Source organism: Oncorhynchus masou, unplaced genomic scaffold, assembly GCF_036934945.1.
Source record: "Oncorhynchus masou masou isolate Uvic2021 unplaced genomic scaffold, UVic_Omas_1.1 unplaced_scaffold_2237, whole genome shotgun sequence".
In the NCBI taxonomy this organism is placed as follows: domain Eukaryota; kingdom Metazoa; phylum Chordata; class Actinopteri; order Salmoniformes; family Salmonidae; genus Oncorhynchus; species Oncorhynchus masou.
The window spans coordinates 66253-78317 of NW_027008711.1; the positions used below are offsets into that span (position 1 = coordinate 66253).

A 12065-nucleotide genomic window follows, 5' to 3' on the forward strand; every position below is an offset into this window, starting at 1 on the left:
ATCCCTAAGCGGTATTGGAAGCAGAGGTGAGTGGTGTGTGTTGGTGCCTGTGTCTGTGTGCAGTAACAGTGCTGCCCTGGTGACTGGCCTGGTAGCTGGCCTGGTAGCTGGCCTGGTGACTGGCCTGGTGGCTGGCCTGGTAGCTGGCCTGGTGACTGGCCTGGTGACTGGCCTGGTAGCTGCCCTGGTAGCTGGCCTGTGTGGCTGGCCTGGTGACTGGCCTGGTAGCTGGCCTGGTGACTGGCCTGGTAGCTGGCCTGTGTGGCTGGCCTGGTGACTGGGTTGTTGGCTGGCCTGTGTGGCTAGCCTGTGTGGCTGGCCTGTGTGGCTAGCCTGTGTGGCTGGCCTGTGTGGCTGGCGTGTGTGGCTGGGTTGTTGGCTGGCCTGTGTGACCGGCCTGTGTGGCTGGCCTGTGTGGCTGGTGTGTGTGGCTGCCCTGGTAGCTGGCCTGTGTGGCTGGGTTGTTGGCTGGCCTGTGTGGCTAGCCTGTGTGGCTGGCCTGTGTGACTGGGTTGTTGGCTGGCCTGTGTGGCTAGCCTGTGTGGCTGGCCTGTGTGGCTAGCCTGTGTGGCTGGCCTGTGTGGCTGGCGTGTGTGGCTGGGTTGTTGGCTGGCCTGTGTGACCGGCCTGTGTGGCTGGCCTGTGTGGCTGGCGTGTGTGGCTGGGTTGTTGGCTGGCCTGTGTGACTGGCCTGTGTGACTGGCCTGTGTGGCTGGCCTGTGTGGCTGGCCTGTGTGGCTGGCCTGTGTGGCTAGCCTGTGTGGCTGGCCTGTGTGTCTGGCCTGTGTGGCTGGCCTGTGTGGCTGGCCTGGTGGCTGGCCTGTGTGGCTGGCCTGTGTGGCTGGCCTGTGTGGCTGGCCTGTGTGGCTGGGTTGTTGGCTGGCCTGTGTGGCTAGCCTGTGTGGCTGGCCTGTGTGGCTGGCCTGTGTGGCTAGCCTGTGTGGCTGGCCTGTGTGTCTGGCCTGTGTGGCTGGCCTGGTGGCTGGCCTGTGTGGCTGGCCTGGTGTCTGGCCTGGTGACTGGCCTGTGTGGCTGGCCTGTGTGGCTGGCCTGGTGACTGGCCTGTGTGGCTGGCCTGTGTGGCTGGCCTGGTGACTGGCCTGTGTGGCTGGCCTGGTGACTGGCCTGGTGACTGGCCTGTGTGGCTGGCCTGTGTGGCTGGCCTGTGTGGCTGACCTGTGTGGCTGGCCTGGTGACTGGCCTGTGTGGCTGGCCTGTGTGACTGGCCTGGTGACTGGCCTGTGTGGCTGGCCTGGTGACTGGCCTGGTGGCTGGCCTGGTGACTGGCCTGTGTGACTGGCCTGTGTGGCTGGCCTGTGTGGCTGGCCTGGTGGCTGGCCTGTGTGGCTGGCCTGTGTGGCTGGCCTGTGTGGCTGGGTTGTTGGCTGGCCTGTGTGGCTAGCCTGTGTGGCTGGCCTGTGTGGCTGGGTTGTTGGCTGGCCTGTGTGGCTAGCCTGTGTGGCTGGCCTGTGTGGCTGGCCTGTGTGGCTAGCCTGTGTGGCTGGCCTGTGTGTCTGGCCTGTGTGGCTGGCCTGGTGGCTGGCCTGTGTGGCTGGCCTGGTGACTGGCCTGGTGACTGGCCTGTGTGGCTGGCCTGTGTGGCTGGCCTGGTGACTGGCCTGTGTGGCTGGCCTGTGTGGCTGGCCTGGTGACTGGCCTGGTGGCTGGCCTGGTGACTGGCCTGTGTGGCTGGCCTGTGTGGCTGGCCTGTGTGGCTGGCCTGGTGACTGGCCTGGGTGGCTGGCAGTACAGGGTTAACCTCAACCTCCTTGAGGCCTGTCTGTCACTGTATTAATCACCATTGATGTGTGCTCTAAAAGGATTGCTGCAGGAAATAAAGACACCGTGGTGTCAGCCGCCCTGCCCTGAGGTGACTCCATCAGACAAGTGGATGCGTACTGACAAGGCGAGAAGAGAAGAGAGAGGGAGCAATCAGTCAGAGAGTCAGTCAACTTGGCACTGATGCAATGTCATGAACGTCCACACCATTATTGCTCTCATTCCCAGACCTCACAGGAGGAGCATTACTTAAACACAAACATCTAGCCCACACACACACACACACACACACACACACACACACACACACACACACACACACACACACACACACACACACACACACACACACACACACACACACACACACACACACACACACACACACACACACACACACACACACACACACACACACACACACACACACACACAAGGCTGTCATGCCACAGATCTAAGCACCGACCACCGAGGCCCTTCATCACTCCTACTGGCATCTACAAGTCGAGGAGGGCCCCAAGGCATTTATTGACATATCTTGACCATTGCAGCCATTTCAAAGAACCACAAAAAAAATAACTGGCATCATAATGTTAAATACAATGGAAACGCTACATTTCTTGGTAGGTTGATGTTCCTGGATTGGTGAGAGTCCTGCTAGGTTGAGAGTTCTGCTAGGTTGAGAACCCTACTAGGTTGAGAATCCTGCTAGGTTGAGAGTCCTGCTAGGTTGAGAGTCCTGCTAGGTTGATAGTCCTGCTAGGTTGAGAGTCCTGCTAGGTTGAGAGTCCTGCTAGGTTGATAGTCCTGCTAGGTTGAGAGTCCTGCTAGGTTGAGAGTCCTGCTAGGTTGAGAGTCCTGCTAGATTGAGAGCACTGGATTGGTGAGATCCCTGCTAGTTTGAGAGTCCTGCTAGGTTGAGAGTCGTGCTAGGTTGAGAGTCGTGCTAGGTTGAGAGTCCTGCTAGGTTGAGAGCCCGGCTAGGTTGAGAGTCCTGCTAGGTTGAGAGTCCTGCTATGTTGAGAGTCCTGGATTGGTGAGAGTCCTGCTAGGTTGAGAGTCCTGCTAGGTTGAGAGTCCTGCTAGGTTGAGAGCCCTGGTTTGGTGAGAGTCCGGCTACGCTGAGATTCCTGATAGGTTGAGAGACCTGCTAGGTTGGGAGTCCTTGATTTGTTCAGAGTCCTGCTAGGTTGAGAGTCCTGCTAGGTTGAGAGTACTGCTAGGTTGAGAGTCCTGGTAGGTTGGGAGTCCTTGATTTGTTCAGAGTCCTGCGAGGTTGAGAGTCCTGCTAGGTTGAGAGTCCTGGTAGGTTGGGAGTCCTTGATTTGTTCAGAGTCCTGCGAGGTTGAGAGTACTGCTAGGTTAGAACCCTGCTAGGTTGAGAGTCCTGCTAGGTTGAGAGTCCTTGATTTGTTGATAGTCCTGCTAGGTTGAGAGTCCTGGTGATTCGTACTGCTCTATAAATGTAGATAATGTTCCTTGGCCAAATTCAAGGAGCTATATTAGTCGGTATGCATCCCAAATGGCTACATATTCCGTGTATAGTGCACTGCTTACGACCAGAGCCAATATGGGCTCTGGTCAGCAGTAGTGCACTATGTAGGGAATAGGGTGTTATTTGGTACACACACTTGGAGACGTAATTTAATGAGTAGCAGTAGCTCATGACGACTCCAGTATTCTCATTCATTAACTGAACTTCTCTCTTTGCTGAAGAGGGCTAATTTCTATTACATGCCTCAAAAGTTAAAGTAATTTAATATTATCCAATTAAATTCATTATTGCATGGAAATATGACTCAACAGTGTGACTGTGAACAAACATCAGGAAAGTGACTCTAGAGAACTGAGCCCAAGATAAAAGCAGATAAAAGCTTTATTGAAATGTGTTTTAAAAAAGGTATACCTTCACCAATAACTTCAAAACACAGCCCATTAAACTAGCTATACCTTCCCCAATAACTTCAAAACACAGCCCATCAAACTAGCTATACCTTCCCCAATAACTTCAAAACACAGCCCATCAAACTAGCTATACCTTCACCAATAACTTAAAAACACAGCCCATTGAACTAGCTATACCTTCACCAATAACTTCAAAACACAGCCCATCAAACTAGCTATACCTTCACCAATAACTTAAAAACACAGCCCATCAAACTAGCTATACCTTCCCCAATAACTTCAAAACACAGCCCATTGAACTAGCTATACCTTCACCAATAACTTAAAAACACAGCCCATTAAACTAGCTATACCTTCCCCAATAACTTCAAAACACAGCCCATTAAACTAGCTATACCTTCCCCAATAACTTCAAAACACAGCCCATTAAACTAGCTATACCTTGACCAATAACTTCAAAACACAGCCCATTAAACTAGCTATACCTTGACCAATAACTTCAAAACACAGCCCATTAAACTAGCTATACCTTCACCAATAACTTCAAAACACAGCCCATTAAACTAGCGTCACCTTCACCAATGACTTCAAAACACAGCCCATTGAACTAGCTATACCTTCCCCAATAACTTCAAAACACAGCCCATCAAACTAGCTATACCTTCACCAATAACTTCAAAACACAGCCCATTGAACTAGCTATGCCTTCACCAATAACTTCAAAACACAGCCCATTAAACTATCTACTGTATACCATCAACATTATCTTCAAACAGAAGAAAATGGAAAAGTGAAAGAGTTGTTTTTTTGAGTGACTAGCTGAAACACAGCACAATGTTTAGAAGTTTAAGACATTCACTGACCCTTCCTGGTAGTCTACCACTCTGAAATGCCTTCCAAAAGGACTGTTATTTAAGAAACAATTAGAGCAGACACAAAGCAAACAGTCTTACTCTGCCGGCCCCGCCCTACCGAAGGGGACTCTCAGGGGTGATTTATCACGCTGTTTCCTACACCAGCAACATAATTCATAGGACCATGTACTTCTAATTCCTCCCACTTGCACAGCCTACTGGATTTCACTTGGTTTATGACGGACGACGGCGGGTCTGCATTTTCATCAGTTTCGTTCGCTCGTTTTTTATGCCGATGACCAATTTCAACGGCTCGGATATCATCTAACTCACGACTAATCAAAGAGAATTAGGGTTCGCTGCAGTATGTAGAAGTCACTCATTTATCCTGGGAACAATGAGGTTGGACACAGAACATCAGCACAATTGGATTTCAATCCCAGTGTTAGAAAGCACGGTGACTTTTGAGCACATTGAGATCATTCTGCTTTCGTAGCGAGCTACTAAACATGCACTGTGGTGTAGTTAATAAGATGAATGCCTACAAACAAAAGGCAATGTTTAATTGAAGCACGGAACAATAATAGGATTTAGATAGTGATAATAACTAGGAGGACATATCATCCATCCCGTCTTGTACTGTGCTTCCAGTTGTCAGAGCAATGCGTATGTAGCCCCAAGTTACGGTGGGATGTTAGATTTTGATCTTGAATCTTTTCGAGCACCACTCAAACATGATATACCAACCCAGGCTATTGTGAGTTTACCCTTTCTGCTCTGCATCCTTTTAGAGAGAAACCATCCAGAAAACTAAACTGTAATGCACATTATTCAGCATAATCACGTAGGAAAGTCTTCCATTTCTAAGTGGCAGCCCAAATACCCAGCATTCCATTTCACTCTCTATAACCTGTGACGCTTCATATACTCTGATCTAAAGTATTGTGCTTTATGATTAACAACCTTGCTTTATTTCATGTGTCTCTAGGATGGTAAAGCACAGAGAGCACAACTGGACCGGAAACAAACAGTCCCTCTTAGGTGCAAGTCTCGAACAATAAGAATGAATTATTGGCCTGCATGCTGAAAGTAATGACTCTTGAATCGCCGCATAGATGAATGGTATTTATTACTACCCCAACCCAGATACATTGGGTCATACTGTAACACTGTTGGTCAAACAAAATACACCTGTTCCAAATGTTATGAACCTCCAAACGCTACTCTGAAGGTTAAATTGTGTATTACTATAAAACAAATTGGGATGGAGAAAACGTCTGGCAGCGAAGCGTTATTTAACGTTCAAGCCGGCAATGTTACAATAGGGTAGGATTTTTTAAAAATTCAATAAACCTCAGCGAGTCAGAGAGAAATGGTTCCCTGTAAACGATGCAGTAAAACAACGAGACGCTCCGCAGCACATACAGTAGTTATTAAGCTCCACATAAGTCATTTTAATGCTACGGCAAACTGCCCAAGACAGGAGTGTCTACTATTTACAACCACCCTCCATTTAAACCACAGATTTAATTTCACCTTCAGAGTTGCATTTGTAGGTGACTGCAATGCAGTATTCATTTATTTTTCCACATTTGCAAAAGTCCAGCATAACTAATGATAATGTTACATGGGATTTACTGTACTTTTCTAAAAACCCAAAGATGCTTTACAACAATGCAGAAATAAGGTCAAAGAAGTTACAAATAGCCACAAAAACACTGAAAATGTAGATTAGAAGATTCTTCACGGCGGACTAACTAAATCTCCATCCTCCAGTCAGTCTCCATCCTTAGTGTGTTTAACTATTCAACGAAACAGATGATGTGTTTCCGTGGCGACTTCAAACACAGTGTTCCTCAGTAACAGTCAGGCAGCTCAGTAAAAGGGACAACCCACTTCAAACACAGTGTTCCTCAGTAACAGTCAGGCAGCTCAGTAAAAGGGACAACCCACTTCAAACACAGTGTTCCTCAGTAACAGTCAGGCAGCTCAGTAAAAGGGACATACCACTTCAAACACAGTGTTCCTCAGTAACAGTCAGGCAGCTCAGTAAAAGGGACATACCACTTCAAACACAGTGTTCTTCAGTAACAGTCAGGCAGCTCAGTAAAAGGGACATACCACTTCAAACACAGTGTTCCTCAGTAACAGTCAGGCAGCTCAGTAAAAGGGACATACCACTTCAAACACAGTGTTCCTCAGTAACAGTCAGGCAGCTCAGTAAAAGGGACATACCACTTCAAACACAGTGTTCTTCAGTAACAGTCAGGCAGCTCAGTAAAAGGGACATACCACTTCAAACACAGTGTTCCTCAGTAACAGTCAGGCAGCTCAGTAAAAGGGACATACCACTTCAAACACAGTGTTCCTCAGTAACAGTCAGGCAGCTCAGTAAAAGGGACATACCACTTCAAACACAGTGTTCCTCAGTAACAGTCAGGCAGCTCAGTAAAAGGGACATACCACTTCAAACACAGTGTTCCTCAGTAACAGTCAGGCAGCTCAGTAAGGGACATACCACTTCAAACACAGTGTTCCTCAGTAACAGTAAGGCAGCTCAGTAAAAGGGACATACCACTTCAAACACAGTGTTCCTCAGTAACAGTCAGGCATCTTAGTAAAAGGGACATACCACTTCAAACACAGTGTTCTTCAGTAACAGTCAGGCAGCTCAGTAAAAGGGACATACCACTTCAAACACAGTGTTCCTCAGTAACAGTCAGGCAGCTCAGTAAGGGACATACCACTTCAAACACAGTGTTCCTCAGTAACAGTAAGGCAGCTCAGTAAGGGACATACCACTTCAAACACAGTGTTCCTCAGTAACAGTCAGGCATCTTAGTAAAAGGGACATACCACTTCAAACACAGTGTTCCTCAGTAACAGTCAGGCAGCTCTGTAAGGGACATACCACTTCAAACACAGTGTTCCTCAGTAACAGTCAGGCAGCTCTGTAAGGGACATACCACTTCAAACACAGTGTTCCTCAGTAACAGTCAGGCAGCTCAGTAAAAGGGACATACCACTTCAAACACAGTGTTCCTCAGTAACAGTCAGGCAGCTCAGTAAAAGGGACATACCACTTCAAACACAGTGTTCCTCAGTAACAGTCAGGCAGCTCAGTAAAAGGGACATACCACTTCAAACAGTGTTCCTCAGTAACAGTCAGGCAGCTCAGTAAGGGACATACCACTTCAAGCACAGTGTTCCTCAGTAACAGTCAGGCAGCTCAGTAAGGGACATACCACTTCAAACACAGTGTTCCTCAGTAACAGTCAGGCAGCTCAGTAAGGGACATACCACTTCAAACACAGTGTTCCTCAGTAACAGTCAGGCAGCTCAGTAAAAGGGACATACCACTTCAAGCACAGTGTTCCTCAGTAACAGTCAGGCAGCTCAGTAAGGGACATACCACTTCAAACACAGTGTCCTCAGTAACAGTCAGGCAGCTCAGTAAAAGGGACATACCACTTCAAACACAGTGTTCCTCAGTAACAGTCAGGCAGCTCAGTAAAAGGGACATACCACTTCAAACACAGTGTTCCTCAGTAACAGTCAGGCAGCTCAGTAAAAGGGACATACCACTTCAAACACAGTGTTCCTCAGTAACAGTCAGGCAGCTCAGTAAGGGACATACCACTTCAAACACAGTGTTCCTCAGTAACAGTCAGGCAGCTCAGTAAAAGGGACATACCACTTCAAACACAGTTCCTCATCTTGTAACTAGGCAAGTCAGTTAAGAACAAATTCTGTGGGTTAACTGCCTTGTTCAGCGGAACAGTGGGTTACCTGCCTTGTTCAGGGGAACAGTGGGTTAACTGCCTTGTTCAGCGGAACAGTGGGTTACCTGCCTTGTTCAGGGGAACAGTGGGTTAACTGCCTTGTTCAGGGGAACAGTGGGTTAACTGCCTTGTTCAGGGGAACAGTGGGTTAACTTCCTTGTTCAGGGGAACTGTGGGTTAACTGCCTTGTTCAGGGGAACTGTGGGTTAACTGCCTTGTTCAGGGGAACAGTGGGTTAACTGCCTTGTTCAGGGGAACAGTGGGTTAACTGCCTTGTTCAGGGGAACTGTGGGTTAACTGCCTTGTTCAGGGGAACAGTGGGTTAACTGCCTTGTTCAGGGGCAGAACAACAGTATTTTTACATTGTCAGCTCAGAGATTCAAACTTGAAACCTTTTGGTTACTAGTCCAACGCTCTAACCAGGCAGCTCAGTAAGGGACATACCACCAGACACTGTATTAGTTTCAAATGGCAGCCTATTCCCTACACATAGTGCACTACTTTAGACCAGGTTCCATAGTGCTGTGCACTATGTAGGGAACAAGGCGCCATTTGAGATACAGCCAATAAGATGAAGGGGACCGCCATCGGCTAACTCGATCCTCTTGGCTTAGATAGTTTATCATTTTTCCCAGAGGGTAATGAGATGCACAATTTACACAGGTCTGTCAATAAGCCTGTCTATAGAGAGACACTTGGCATCTATTGTCCCCCCAGAATCAATGCATATTTTTCAGCTATGAATCCCCGGGAAATGATAGCTTTCAGATAAATGGTGGAAAGAGAAACATGAGCCTCCTTGTGGAGAGATAGATAGATGTAGAGCAGCTCAATTTCCCCCTCTCCTCCACCACAGTCCTCCTAACAGCTCTGGGACTGCATCCCAAATGGCACCCTATTCCCTATGTAGTGCATTACTTTTGACCAGGGCCAATAGGGCTCTGTTCAAAAGTAATGCACGATGAAGGGGAAAGGGGTACCATTTGGGACGTACCCTGCTCTCCGCAGCTCAGCGGTTCTCTGCTGGGGAAAAGGAAAGGTCACGGGATATTACAGGAGAATACCTCTGTAACAAGACTGACTCAGACATGACAGCAGAGCAGGCCAAGAGCTACCTGGGAGAACAGGCTGAACATCTATATCAATATCATATATATATATATTTTTTTTAACTGACCCTCAATGACGATATTAAACAGGGAAGTGGATGACACTGGATTGGACAGAGTGACTGGGGATTTTAACAAGGCTAAATTGTATCAGCTTATCGATTGCGCCACCAGGGCTGGCAAAACCTTGGATCATTGTTATTCTAACTTCCGCGACGCATATAAGGCCCTGCCCCGCCCTCCTTTCAGAAAAGCTGACCACGACTCCATTTTGCTGATCCCTGCCTACAGACAGAAACTAAAACAAGAAGCTCCCACGCTGAGGTCTGTCCAACGCTGGTCCGACCAAGCTGATTCCACACCCCAAGACTGCTTCCATCACATGGACTGGGACATGTTTCGTATTGCGTCAGACAATAACATTGACGAATACGCTGATTCGGTGTGCGAGTTCATTAGAACGTGCGTTGAAGATGTCATTCCCATAGCAACGATTAAAACATTCCCTAACCAGAAACCGTGGATTGATGGCAGCATTCGCGTGAAACTGAAAGTGCGAACCACTGCTGTTAATCAGGGCAAGGTGACTGGTAACATGACCGAATACAAACAGTGCAGCTATTCCCTCCGCAAGGCTATCAAACAAGCTAAGCGTCAGTATAGAGACAAAGTAGAATCTCAATTCAACGGCTCAGACACAAGAGGCATGTGGCAGGGTCTACAGTCAATCACGGACTACAATAAGAAATCCAGCCCAGTCACGGACCAGGATGTCTTGCTCCCAGGCAGACTAAATAACTTTTTTGCCCGCTTTGAGGACAATACAGTGCCACTGACACGGCCTGCAACGAAAACATGTGGTCTCTCCTTCACTACAGCCGAGGTGAGTAAAACATTTAAACGTGTTAACCCTTGCATGGCTGCAGGCCCAGACGGCATCCCCAGCCGCGCCCTCAGAACATGCGCAGACCAGCTGGCTGGTGTGTTTACGGACATATTCAATCAATCCCTATACCAGTCTGCTGTTCCCACATGCTTCAAGAGGGCCACCATTGTTCCTGTTCCCAAGAAAGCTAAGGTAACTGAGCTAAACGACTACCGCCCCGTTGCACTCACTTCCGTCATCATGAAGTGCTTTGAGAGACTAGTCAAGGACCATATCACCTCCACCCTACCTGACACCCTAGACCCACTCCAAGTTGCTTACCGCCCAAATAGGTCCACAGACAAAGCAAACTCAACCAGACAATCTCAACCACACTGCACACTGCCCTAACCCATCTTGACAAAAGGAATACCTATGTGAGAATACTGTTCATCGACTACAGCTCGGCATTTAACACCATAGTACCCTCCAAGCTCATCATCAAGCTCGAGACCCTGGGTCTCGACCCCGCCCTGTGCAACTGGGTACTGGACTTCCTGACGGGCCGCCCCCAGGTGGTGAGGGTAGGCAACAACATCTCCACCCCGCTGATCCTCAACACTGGGGCCCCACAAGGGTGCGTTCTGAGCCCTCTCCTGTACTCCCTGTTCACCCACGACTGCGCGGCCACGCACGCCTCCAACTCAATCATCAAGTTTGCGGACGACACAACAGTGGTAGGCTTGATTACCAACAACGACGAGACGGCCTACAGGGAGGAGGTGCGGGCCCTCGGAGTGTGGTGTCAGGACAATAACCTCACACTCAACGTCAACAAAACTAAGGAGATGATTGTGGACTTCAGGAAACAGCAGAGGGAACACCCCTATCCACATCGATGGAACAGTAGTGGAGAGGGTAGTAAGTTTTAAGTTCCTCGGCATACACATCACAGACAAACTGAATTGGTCCACTCACAGCACAGACAGACAGCATCGTGAAGAAGGCGCAGCAGCGCCTCTTCAACCTCAGGAGGCTGAAGAAATTCGGCTTGTCACCAAAAGCACTCACAATCTTCTACAGATGCACAATCGAGAGCATCCTGGCGGGCTGTATCACCGCCTGGTATGGCAACTGCTCTGCCCACAACCGTAGTGAGGTCTGCACAACGCATCACCGGGGGCAAACTACCTGCCCTCCAGGACACCTACACCACCCGATGTTACAGGAAGGCCATAAATATCATCAAGGACAACACCCACCCGAGCCAATGCCTGTTCACCCGCTATCATCCAGAAGGCGAGGTCAGTACAGGTGCATCAAAGCTGGGACCGAGAGACTGAAAAACAGCTTCTATCTCAAGGCCATCAGACTGTTAAACAGCCACCACTAACATTGAGTGGCTGCTGCCAACACACTGACTCAACTCCAGCCACTTTAATAATGGGAATTGATGGGAAATTATGTAAAATATATCACTAGCCACTTTAAACAATGCTACCTAATATAATGTTTACATACCCTACATTATTCATCTCATATGTATACGTATATACTGTACTCTATATCATCTACTGCATCCTTATGTAACACATGTATCACTAGCCACTTTAACTATGCCACTTTGTTTACATACTCATCTCATATGTATATACTGTACTCGATACCATCTACTGTATCTTGCCTATGCAGCTCTGCACCATCACTCATTCATATCTTTATGTACATATTCTTTATCCCCTTACACTGTGTATAAGAAATTAGTTTTGGA

The 12065-nt window shown here is 48.3% G+C and overlaps 1 protein-coding gene across 1 annotated transcript; it reads right to left on the reverse strand.

Annotated features, from left to right (window-relative positions):
• Window positions 1-302: 302 nt before the first annotated feature.
• Window positions 303-9343, reverse strand: LOC135533130 (uncharacterized; the record flags this gene model as incomplete). The annotated part of the gene is made up of 2 exons (XM_064960541.1): window positions 303-1740; window positions 9315-9343. Coding segments are annotated over 2 exons (1467 nt in total), but the record flags the coding sequence as incomplete, so codon positions are not given.
• Window positions 9344-12065: the final 2722 nt, after the last annotated feature.